We start from the raw sequence: 13,557 nt of genomic DNA, 5'->3' as shown, positions 1-13,557 counted from the left end.
GTCACCCAACTAGCGGCCTCACTGTCCTGCAGCTCCCTACTACCACCCTCCCCCTCATCTACCCCAGTGAGCAGCTGTTCAGTGAGCAGCAGACTCCTTTCCATATTGTCAATGGATCTCAGTGTTGCCAGCTGCTCATTTAGATCCAGTACCTGGACTTCCAAACGCAAAACGTGCTCACATCTCACGCAGCAGTAAGCAACCTCGACCGGCTGTTCAAGGAATGCAGACATGTGCCAAGATGTACATTGGATAGCATTGCCAATAATGGAGCTCCTTCCTAATGGGGATTGCACTACACAGAATGTTAAGTAAAAGGAAATGTAAAGAATTAATAATATACAGACAGCAATTCAGAATTCCTCCCTTCCAAACTCCCTGAATCCAAGTCACTGAAAAACAAGTCACACACTTACTTTCGTTTGCACTTACGCTCTGGTCACACTCAGCTCATTCACACTCGCTAACTAAGAAGATTTAAAGAGGGTTTTTTTTTCCCCTTTTGCAGCAATGCACCCTACAGCTCAATGCACTTCCAAAGGACTGGATGCCCAACCAGCTGCCCCTTACAAACCCTTAATTATGACCCCCCCCTTAATTAACACCTTGTGAGTATAGCTACACCTCAGGATTTTAGTACAATGTAGTTAACCCTTAAATACACAGGTAGTAAACTAAGAAACTGTAAAACTGTAGTGAGAAAATAGGTTTTAAAAAACCCAATAAAACTAAACAGGTAGAAAAGCACTCAGCAGGTCACAATTCAGCAACTCACCACAATTCACACAGGTATTTTCTGAAGGATTCCCAAATACCTCTTCACTGAAAAACAAGTCACACACTTACTTTCGTTTGCACTTACGCTCCGGTCACACTCAGCTCGTTCACACTCCCTAACTAAGAAGATTTAAAGACTTTTTTTTGTTTGTTTTTTCCCTTTAGCAGCAATGCACCCTACAGCTCAATGCACTTCCAAAAAGGAAATACCATATATACACACAAACAACAACAAAAAAGAACCTAGAGAGTACCCATAAACCATCAATACATTTTAAAAGATAGCTCATTGAAAAATTCATATTAAAAAATTACCATTATGTATACTGGAAGCCCGAGGAAGCCCACCACGCGAAACATGCGTCGGGGCGACGATTGCAGTCAGACACACATCTGTGCCATGGGTAAGCTCCATTCTTTTAACATAGTTTGAGAGTTCTATGGTTAGGTACTATTACTTTATATGTACCATATATCCCCCTGGTGTGCACTTGCCCTATGGGATACTTTATCTCTCGTTGTTACTAGGATGTATTCACATATATGAAATACTAGCACACTGGTCGCTGGTACTCAGTTACCCATATGTTCCTGTGGCATTTTTATGATTGTGCCCCACTGTGATCCTTTCACATATTCCTCACCCTACACCAATTGATTTAATATACTGTTTTTCTTCTATCTTTAATTGTAATTCAATAAAAAATATATTTTTAACTTAATCTCAAGTGTACTGGCAATATTTTGGGGTTTACTATTCAGTAATATAGGTTCATAATGTTGGGAGATATAGAAAACCCCTTTCTCTATATGGCATTATGAGACATAAATATACCCACAGCGTTGGTTCTATGTTTACATACTGTATATATTTGAGTCTAATCAGGAGGAAACAAAACATGTGTAATTGTAATAATTTTCTAGGAGAAATATTTTATTTTCTAGAACAATTTCAAGGGTGCCAACACTTTTGGCCATGACTGTATATATACGTACACTGTTAATTACATATCTTTAATTTGCATACTAATAGAACACAATAGAAATCTTCTATGAAATTGATTCTAATAACCTGCACTAATTATTTCTATAACTTGTATCGCTTCTCACTAGATGGTTCAGCGCAGAACATTTATTTTAATTTGTTAGAGGAATTAAATTTTGTGTAAAATGTATCTGTATGTCACATTCAGTTTTGGAACGATTGAAATAAAATATGTCCTGTTTTTTTTGTAATGACAAGGCTCTGACAGTTTAAGGTTACTAAACAATAGCAGACCTTGGACAGACGTAATGCATGGTTTACTTGTTGCTTTCACAATAAAGACACAAGCAGAGTCGCAGTTTTCAAGGATTTCAATCCATCACTTCATTGTACTGTTCATGAAACAGACAAGTACAAATTTGGGCAAAATAACATTATGTCCACAGCACGTTCTTAAAGGGGGAAAAAACATTGATTAAAGGGGTTGGCCATTACTTTACATGTCCCTTTCATGTGAACTAAATTCCATGGATAAGCACTTTACTAAATATGTTGCTTATTCAAATCCTGCTGTAATCTGAGCTGCTCTTCTGGTTGCATGATTTCTGGCTTCCTGCGATGTCATGTCAAAAAATATAGGGGCGTGGCTTGACATATTGGTGGGCGGGACTTGTCACATGGGTGGGCGAGGCCCCATTCAGTAGCGCTAACGTCTATCCTGTTGTGCATGCTGCTGCTGCATACACGGCTTTCCCTTGTATCTGTATGTATATAATAAGGTATATATATATACATGTACACACCTTGCTCTATTTCCTGTGTAATGTATATACACCCTGCTGTATACATTCTATTATATGAATATATTCATACCTATTTCCCTATCACTGCCATCATCTGTACTCCAAAAAAGTACATGTAGCTGAAGGCAGGCAAATAGACTGTGAAAAGAAAAGGTTTGGAAGCCACTTAAATGCAATTTTCTAGAGGACTGAAGTCAAACTCCCTAATAAAGTGATTTTCACACTTTAATAGCTTTCCACGTTGGACAAAATTATAAAATAACCCAAATTTTAATTATTATATAAACACTTTCTATAAAGACTTAAGGCCTCAAGAACCCCACTGTTCTGGATTGTTGAGGATGTACATATCCTTTGTTGATTGTTATGGGTTATTGTTGACCGTGTTTTAGTGGAGATACCACTTAGTTTCCTACGTTGTCTTATCTTATGCAACAAGTTTTAGTACAACCAAATATGTGAAACATTGTAATGTATCTTAGAAAAATCTGTTTTCATCACCATTAATGAGTAGTTTCTTACCCTTCTCCCTGACTCTTGAATTTGTCATCAAAAACAGTTGCTATCCCTCTAATTGGAAGCTAGACAGATTGGCAGAACAGTGAGGTGCCAGGTTATACCTCCTATTAAACTCTATTAGAGGGAAGAAAGGGAGGAGTGAAAAGCACTAAGCACAGTAAAAGACCAGACACAGGCAGACTGAGTTGTTGCTTTCAGCAAAAGTATTTTACTTTATTGCAGGATTCACAGCAACACAGCTCAGTACTGCTGTATAATATTCTCTATGGTGCTGTTGCTTCTGTGTGTGCTACAGAAAAAGAAGAGGATGTAGGTGTGTGCTATGTATGGGAAATGTCATAGCAGTTCTTCTCCACCTACTACCTGAAAATGAACCAAAAATTAGAGAAGGAGCTCGCAGAGGAGAAAGACCATAATAAGGAACATTCGATTTATGTCAAGTAAATTTGACGTGCATTAAATTTCCTGATCAAATTCGAGCAATCTGCCAAATTCGAATTTTCACTACCTATAATATAGTTTACTGTTTAAAGCTACTTTAGCTTTATTTGGCTAGATACTTATTTTATATTATACCTTGAGAGACTACTGTATATTAAACCAATGCAATATTCATACCTATGGTATAATAGTTTTATCTACTTAAATTCCAGCAGGAGAGTGATATTAATACCTCCAAATTATCGATTTATTTCCATCTTTACTTTGATGGGTAAATTGCAATGTTTGTAAATAAAACAATGCACATGTATCTTTTTGGTATAATAATACCATCGCTGCACAGTTTCATCACAGATCTACAAAGTTAATGTCATTTTTATAAACTTAATTATTTACAGCTGGGACTTTGCTTTCAAAACATGTGTTGACACTTGGAGAGAAGAAGAGTTCCCCTATGACATGAGGATTCAGCACTCTGTCTGGACATTTTTGCTTGTGTTAGACAAGAATCTAAGGACTGCCACCTGGGTCAGCTTGTCCACCAGCCTGACAATGCAGTACCTCTCTGATAATGAATCACACATCTATACGAGTACTGCTGAGGTTTCCCTACTTTGTGCAAGGTCAAATTGCCCTTCTGTATTTTTTTCCATACAAGTAAAGTCATTTTAAAGGAATCAAACCCAAGAGCGAAACACAATTTACAACATGTAAATGCTTCAAACTGGTCTGCAGTGATAAAAAATATTCACATAGCAGTAGCTGATCTGCAGTACCGAGCAGCGGCCACTAACCAGTGTGACGGAGCGGTGGTGTTCTGCTCCGTACACCACTCACATCCAGCAACTGATGAGGATAATTCATCAAGATCACAGTGGTGGAAAAATCCTTTTAATAAGCAGGCACAAAGGGCTTATGCAGGATTAAATAATTTTTTACTATGAGCCAGGCAGGTACCTGTTGGCCCCTCCCCTTGAGAAAGCATAACGCGCGTCGGGCAGCTGTGGTAGGCTCATCCAATCCTCCCTCATTACAAGTAAGCACTACATCATATACTGAGCAGCACATGTCACTTTAGACCACTGTCACTTTATCATCTATATTACTTTATATAATTTTGTCTATCCTTAATTGTTCATAACTGGGATTGACCTATACGGTGTTTGCTGTTATCAACTACGTGTTTTGCATTGGACTGTGATGTTCCCCCAATTATTTCCTCCTCACTAGACCTGGCTGTATACATTTATCAGTGATTAATTTTTACATTTTTATCTAATAAAAGGTGATTTTTATTCATTTTTCTTGTTTGGTGATTTTTGTTCACTCCATTTTTTGATCTTTTGGTTTTCCTGGTTGTTAACTAGTTAGCAACTACATACCTATTCTATCTGCTCCTGTGGTCGATTCAGCTGCTTCTCATTAACAGAGCAGCTCTTGCTCTTCCTTGCGTCTCTGTCGACATTAAGCTGATTGACAGCCGGCTCCCCATAGTTATGCAGCAGGGAGCCGACTGTCAATCAGCATGACATCGGCAGTCACGCTCCATCAACAGAGCAGAGCAGAAGAGAAGCAGCTGCTCTGTTCACATGACGTCAGCGGAAGCTACAGGAGCGGACTGTGACCACTATTTGCTGGCAGAAATCTGCACCTGGCACAACAGGCAGGTGGTTCTTAGGCCCATGGTAAAAAACAATATTGCCCTGGATAACCCCTTTAAAGGGGTTGCTCCACAGAAAGTATTATAGATCATATCAAAGAAGTGTATTTGCAATATACATAAATTAAAATAGTATCCTGGTTTTTACACTATTTTTAACCCCTTTCCGACATGGTCAGTAATAGTACGCACCACATCGGAAAGGCCAGTTCATCGGGGGCTCCGGCGGTGATTATTACAGCTGACAAAATGCAATAATAGGCGATCAAAACATCGGATCTACCCCAAAATGGTATCAATAAAAACTTCAGCTTGGCGTTCAAAAAATAAGCCCTCACCTGGCTCCAGATCCCGAAAAATGGAGACGCTACAGGTCTCAGAAAATGGTGCCATTCTTTTTTATTAGCAAACTTTGGAATTTTTTTTCACCACTTAAATAAAAAAGAACCTATACATGTTTGGTGTCTACGAACTCGTAATGACCTGCGGAATAATAATGGCAGGTCAGTTTTACCATTCAGTGAACGTGGTTAAAAAAAAAAAAAAAAAACAACTGTGGAATTGCATTTTTTTGCAATTTCAATGCACTTGGAATTTTTTCCCCGTTTTCCAGTACACAATATGGTAAAACCAGTGATGGTGTTTAAAAGTACAACTTGTCCTGCAAAAAATAAGCCCTCACACGGCCATATTGACCGAAAAATAAAAAAGTTCTGCCTCTGGAAAAAGGGGAGCAAAAAAAGAAAACGCAAAAACAGAAAATGCTCCGGTCATTGTATCCAATATGTGATAATGAGAAGAAAAATGGGGCATGTGGAATAGAGGGGGAGATGCAGCTACTTTGTGGTCACATGGGATAAGCTGATGCCCATCCACCGGAAGTGAAGAGATCTGGCAAACAGGTAAGTAAAATGCAAAAAGAAGCACATGATACACTGGAGACTGGTGTTTTTTAAATCATATGATGAAAATAATGATATGCATTATACCAGAGATTTTTTTTTCTAGCAGTTCATAGAACTTCTTTAATGACTAGCCATTTTAGCAGACAGAACTTTTTCATTGTTTCATTAACATGGCAGCTGGAGGCTTTGTATTGTAAGAGAAATGATCGGAGTTTGAAGATACATAAAAATTACCATGCAGATTATAAAGAAAAAATTCTATGTGAACATAGTAAAAAAAAAAAAAACACCATTTCCAGTTTTATGTCTTTTCCAGTCCTTAGGTTGGACAGGAACAGCCAAAGGAGCACATGTGGCCTGCCGGCGGTGATATTTACATGTACCTGTAGAGTGGGCCCCCGAATGAATTTAACTGACGGACCCCTGGCACTCCAGCCCAACACTGGTTATATATAACATTATTATTCAGAAAACATATATTATTATTCTGTATATACCATATATGTATCGATAGATACTGTAGATAGATAGATAGATAGATGGATAGATAGATATGAGATAGATACATAGATAGATTAATAGATAGATAGATAGATACATAGATACATAGATACATAGATAGATGGATAGATAGATGATAGATAGATATGAGATAGATAAATAGATAGATTAATAGATAGATAGATAGATACATAGATACATAGATAGATACATAGATAGATGGATAGATAGATGATAGATAGATATGAGATAGATACATAGATAGATGAATAGATAGATAGATAGATAGATAGATGGATAAATAGATAGATAGATAGATAGATATGGGATAGATAGATGATAGATAGATAGATAGATAGATAGATAGATAGATAGATAATAAATGATAGATACATACAGTACAGACCAAAAGTTTGGACACACCTTCTCATTTAAGGATGTTTCTGTATTTTCATGACTATGAAAATTGTACATTCACACTGAAGGCATCAAAACTATGAATTAACACATGTGGAATTATATGCTTAACAAAAAAGTGTGAAACAACTGAAAATATGTCTTATATTCTAGGTTCTTCAAAGTAGCCACCTTTTGCTTTGATGACTGCTTTGCACACTCTTGGCATTCTCTTGATGAGCTTCAAGAGGTAGTCACCGGAAATTGTTTTCACTTCACAGGTGTGCCCTGTCAGGTTTAATAAGTGGGATTTCTTGCCTTATAAATGGGGTTGGGACCATCAGTTGTGCTGTGCAGAAGTCTGGTGGATACACAGCTGATAGTCCTACTGAATAGACTGTTAGAATTTGTATTGTGGCAAGAAAAAAGCAGCTAAGTAAAGAAAAACGAGTGGCCATCATTACTTTAAGAAATGAAGGTCAGTCAGTGCGAAAAATTGGGCAAACTTTGAAAGTGTCCCCAAGTGCAGTTGCAAAAACCATCAAGCGCTACAAAGAAACTGGCTCACATGAGGACCGCCCCAGGAAAGGAAGACCAAGAGTCACCTATGCTTCTGAGGACAAGATAGATGGATAGCTAGATAGATGTATAGATGGATAGATAGATAGATGGATAGATAGATATATATGAGATAGATAGATGATAGATAGATACATACATAGATAGATACATAGATAGATGGATAGATAGATGGATAGATAAATATATGGATATATAGATAGATAGATAGATAGATAGATAGATGGATAGAAAAATATATGGATATATAGATAGATGGATAGAAAAATATATGGATATATAGATAGATAGATATATGGATAGATAGATGGATAGATAAATATATGGATATATAGATAGATAGATGGATAGAAAAATATATGGATATATAGATAGATGGATAGAAAAATATATGGATATATAGATAGATAGGTGGATAGATAAATATATGGATATATAGATAGATAGATAGATGGATAGATAAAAATATGGATATATGGATAGATAGATGGATAGATAAATAGATAGGTAGATGGATAGATAGATGGATAGATAAATATATGGATATATAGGTAGATGGATAGATAAATATATGGATATATAGATAGATAGATGGATAGATAAATATATGGATATATAGATAGATGGATAGATAAATATATGGATATACTGGATAGATAGATGGATAGATAATAGATAAATATATGGATAGATAGATATTTTCTCTTTTTGATGGCACAGTTCTCTGTATCTCCATACTTGTTGCCATGGTATCACAGCACATTCCTAGCAACGAAGAGCAGAGGAGAGCTTGGTTGTCAACCACCATGGTATCCACGAGTATGAATGTAGGATCCGATGATCTTCCATCCACTTGAGATAAGTCCTGTGCAGACGGGATGAACATGAGCCGCGCAGTGACGGATGGGTTACAGAGCAACAGGGCAAAGACAGTACGAGTTTCTAACAATAGAGAATCCATTCAGGTAGATGAGCAGAAATTGTCCATTTACTGATGATGCGTCCAAAAATGAAATCCGGCAGATCTCCAGATGGGAATAGTAAAGGTCAAGATTAGTAAATCCTCCTTGAGAGATGTGAATAGTCACATATGTGTGTATAAATAAATATATATAAATATATATAAATATATATATATATATATATATATACAGGGTGGTCCAAAAGTAGGTGGACAGAAAATAACATTTATTTTGATGTATATATAAAATTATATTTACTAACACAAGCATAACATTGACAATTAAATTTTGTTCTTAACAATAATACAAAAGCAGAATAAACAGTCCGGAGGCCATAGGGGTGAACTTCCAAGGCTTTACTCACATTAGAGATGGCAGTAGGAAGGCGACTCCGTGCTCCCCGCGGAGTCCTGCGGTCACCAGGGACGGTGGTCCGACAACCTCCGAGCAAGTCCAGCATTCAATCGGGACCCCACACCAGAGTGTTACTGAACTACAGACCGTATCCTCTCCTGTCTGTGTGTGAGAATAGGCCGGGTCTCCCTCTGAGCTCTTCTCAGAAAAAGGGCACGGGTGGCAGCTCCGCTCCTTCCGATACCCGGTGGGATCCTCAGGGCCTACCGGGCTTTCCTGACCAGGACATAGAGTAGCAAGGTCAGGTGTCGGGGGCCGGTACCCCTCTTGCAGCCGGACTCCCTCTGAATATATCAGGTGGTGAGGACAGGTGGCGTACGCCGCTCCATCTGCATCCTCCCCGGGATCCATTTGCTGTGGAGCTACACTCCTAAGCTCCGGGCCTTCTTGGTCGTGGTCCTTGACCAGGTTGAGACATTCCTTGTCTGCAACCTGCCCTTCGTCCCAAGGCCGGGGTACGAGGGCTGTGTCCCCATCCGCTACAGGTCCACACAGGATCCACTTTCAGGGTAGGAGATCACAGTACATGACAGCCAGGCAAGTTAACTAACCAGGACCGTCAAAGAACTAAACTACAAGGACCAAGAACCAAGATGGCTTTTTATTAAATATGAATTTTAAAGTGTCACTAAATTGTAAGTCCTCCACCCTCACCCACTAACTGGTTCCCCTAACTCTTGGTTCCCCAGTCTCCTTCTAACCAGGAGGGCAGCACCTAGTGCATTCTGGCCCCCTCTGGTGGAGAAATGTGGCGTTGGATGCAAGGGTTGGGTCCCGACCATCACGCTGTTCTTACCTCAGAGGAGGAACACTACACTCCATTAGAGAAGTGCAGCATCCCTGTGGCGGTCGAACCCTCAGGGGCGCCACATCTATATCATTCAAAAGACCACCCGTTCCTCCCAACAATAACAAATCCGTCAGACATTCCCAGATTTGCGGTCATCATAACGAATAAGGAGCACTTTAAGGCTATTATGCTACCAAGGCATCATAATATATAGGGGGTAATGGTGGGGGCACCATTATGTATGGGGGCACTTTCAGGGCATCATACTTTATGTGGGGAGCATGGGTAATTCTGCCATTTATTTATTTATTTATTTTCTTCATTCTACATATGAGATACATATTGTATTATTTGTAATAGACTGGATAGTTATGGATATGTCTATATTGACCCTTTGACACTTTGCGATATACTATTATGTCATCTAGGACGTCAGGTGTTTGGAGCAGGATCTGCTCCTGAGCCCACTCCACACAGGGCAGATGTTGGCTACTTTACATGGTTGGCATCTGCCTTAAAAAGCAGTGATCAGTGCTGTTGCTGTTAACCTTTAAATGCTGACATCAAGCATTTAAGCGGCACAATTCGACCCAGGCGTTTCTTAATATGCTCATCAGTCCCCCCCAACACTACTGTGACTGCGGCGATCCAATGGGTTACTATAACAGCCAAGGGCCATGCCCGTCATGTTATCTTTCCTATGACATCCAGCTATAGGTTGGACATCATAGGAGACACTGATTTTTGCTGTATACTGAATTACGACAGTATCAATGGATTGCAAGTTTAAATCCCTTAAGGTGACTGAAAAATAAAGTAAAAAGTAGAAAAAAAGGTTTAAAAAAAATAGAAAAAAAGACATTTGAATCACCCCATTTTCCCCAGTTAAAAATAAAAAATATTCATGTTTGATATCACCTCATCCATAAAAGTTCAATCTATCATAATATATAATTAATTACCCTGATATATAAATGCTGTAAAAAGAATTGTTGTATTTCAGTCGCCGCAACACCACAAAAGAAATGCAATCAGAAGTGATGAAAACATAGTATGTATCACAAAAGGGAATGAATAAAAAAAACAGCTCTCCATGTAACGTCATCGGCACCCTACGTATTGCCTGGGGGAGTGTGTGTCACAAAAGTGACTCCCCTCCTGTATCCATCAGCTTAAGGGGGCACAGGCAATACTAACAGCGATATTTAAGGAGTTAAACTGCTGCAATTGGAGCTAGGTAAGAGGACAGCAAATAGACTTGGGTGCCAGCTGTTTTATTCCTGAGCCTCCATACAGTGGGTGTGCCAATGTACATACATGCTCTGTGTGACTGCAGACTAATGAATCTTCACAGTAAGCAGTGTGTGCACTGTCAGGATTCTCCAGTGTCGGCATCAGCAAGTATGCGATTTCCATACATTCGGTCACGTGCCAACTAGACATGCGTAGCCTCACTTAATATAAGTGAACTGAGTGAGGCTGGACACGTCTAGTCAGAATATGGCTGGAAGATTGCAAACCACATACTTGTGGGCACATGACCACCGGCTCATGGCTCCGTTACAAGCAAAACCTGACAGTGAGCACTGTGCCGGCTGTCAGGATTCACAAGTTTGCAATCAATTAGACTGCATACTTGAACCCCAAGTCTGGACAACCCCTTAAAGGATATGCCATCATTGTTTAAAGGGAACCTGCCAATTAAGACAGCAATATTACCAATAGTGCATGGTATGTGGGGCCCTGTTACAGGTTTTCTGAGAGTTCCTACTTGCCTAATCAAATCTTCATTAAACTACAGAAATATGGACCAAATCTAGTTACTATACTACCTTCAAGGTCCCAGCAACTGTACCCACACTGATCAGGCACGTCTTAATAATAAATCACAACAGTCTAATTTAAAAGGGTTGTACCCTTTTAGGGATAAAGATAATGAGGTTAACTCATTCTGGGAACTACAAAAGACAGGGTAATACAGTGGCTGTAGGTGGCAAACAGTGCAAAATTTTTAATGAAACGCAAATGCAAAAATTATTTTTAGTTACAATTGAATACATTTAAGTAAGAAAAAAACAACTCTAAGAAACTGCTTTACCACGTGAGAACACCTAATGCTAATTCAGAGATTTGTTTTCCAGTTTAAGAAACTCAGTCACTGTCTAGAATCCATGAAGTCATACAATGATAGTTTACTGAAGCGTGAAGAGAGGAAGATAAAGAAAAACCTTGCAGAACTTGCAGATACCTCAAATGTTTCAAACTCCAGACTTTACAAAAATATTTATAAGGTACCATAATCAAGTTACATAAAAATGTCAAGAATCACGGATATCAGTGGACTCCCTCACTTGTAGAAATTAAATGGATGGTTTACTAATGCAAAAAGGCTGTGATACCAAAGGGCTGGTTTACTAATGCAGTATGGGATTGATACTAAAGGGCTGGTTTACTAATGCAGTATGGCAGTGATACTAAAGGGCTGGTTTACTAATGCAGTATGGCAGTGATACTAAAGGGCTGGTTTACTAATGCAGTATGGCAGTGATACTAAAGGGTTGGTTTACTAATGCAGTATGGCAGTGATACTAAAGGGCTGGATTACTAATGCAGTATGGCAGTGATATTAAAGGACTGGTTTAATAATGAAGTATGTCAGTGATACTAAAGGACTGGTTTACTAATGCAGTATAGCAGTGATATTAAAGGACTGGTTTAATAATGCAGTATAGCAGTGATATTAAAGGACTGGTTTACTAATGCAGTATGGCAGTGATACTAAAAAACTGGTTTACTAAATAAATGAAGGCTGTGATACTAAAGGACTGGTTTACTAATGCAGTATAGCAGTGATACTAAAGGCTGGTTTACTAATGCTGTATAGCAGTGATACTAAAGGACTGGTTTACTAATGCAGTATAGCAGTGATACTAAAGGGCTGGTTTACTAATGCAGTAAGGCAGTGATATTAGAGGACTGGTTTAATAATGCAGTATAGCAGTGATAATAAAGGACTTGTTTACTAATGCAGTATGGCAGTGATATTAAAGGACTGGTTTACTAATGCAGTATGGCAGTGATACTAAAGGACTAGTGTTGAGCGATACCTTCCGATATCAGGAAATATCGGATCGGATTGGATCGGACCGATACCCAAAAAATATCGGATATCGCCGATTCCGATACCGGAAACCAATGCAAGTCAATGGGACACAATTATCGGAATGAAAATAAACCCTTTCTTTCCTTGTAGGTTAATTCTACATGAAGGAAAACAACTAAGAATAATGTAGAATGTATTGGGGGAGGTGGAGGAGACATTAAAGGCATAGAGGTTTAGCCCAATCAAATGGAATAGCAGGAATTAATATTTTTTTTAAGACGTTCGGAGTTACAAAGATATTGACTATGTTAAGCTTTTTTATATTTTGTCAGATATTTATGTTTCACTACTTCCATGCTCTTCACCTTCTTTTTACTTCTCCCACACTTTCTCCTTCATCATCCTCAGCAGCAGCATCTTTTTCATCAACTTCTTCTTCACCTTATTCATCTTCTTCTTCTTCACCTTCTTCCTGTTATTCTTTTTTTTACATTCTTCATATTCTTCTTATTCAACTATTCTTCTTCTTCATATTCTACTTCTTCATCTTCTTCATATTCTTCTTCTTCATCATATTTTTATTTGTGACAGGCAGTCCTGTAGTTGTTATCTATAAAAGTTTGAAGATTATACCTTCCGTTCTGCCTGTCACAAAAGATTTACAACAGGATTTGTTCAGTTTGGCCTGCAGCAGCAGGTATTTTCCAGGGGCACCACGAGGA

General features: G+C 38.5%; 1 protein-coding gene across 1 annotated transcript in view; it reads left to right on the top strand.

Moving 5' to 3' along the window:
* Positions 1-13,557, top strand: part of CUNH16orf78 (chromosome unknown C16orf78 homolog) — a 239,201-nt gene that overhangs the window by 142,030 nt on the left and 83,614 nt on the right. The window contains exon 3 of the mRNA XM_073657952.1: positions 11,874-12,023. Coding sequence (XP_073514053.1) covers positions 11,904-12,023 — 120 coding nt within the window. The 5' untranslated portion in view covers positions 11,874-11,903. The remainder of the gene's footprint in view (positions 1-11,873; positions 12,024-13,557) is intronic.

This window comes from Phyllobates terribilis, unplaced genomic scaffold (assembly GCF_046119375.1).
Source record: "Phyllobates terribilis strain yellow unplaced genomic scaffold, ASM4611937v1 Scaffold_13__5_contigs__length_258822181, whole genome shotgun sequence".
NCBI classification, from domain to species: domain Eukaryota; kingdom Metazoa; phylum Chordata; class Amphibia; order Anura; family Dendrobatidae; genus Phyllobates; species Phyllobates terribilis.
This window is presented reverse-complemented; position numbering and strand designations above follow the sequence as displayed.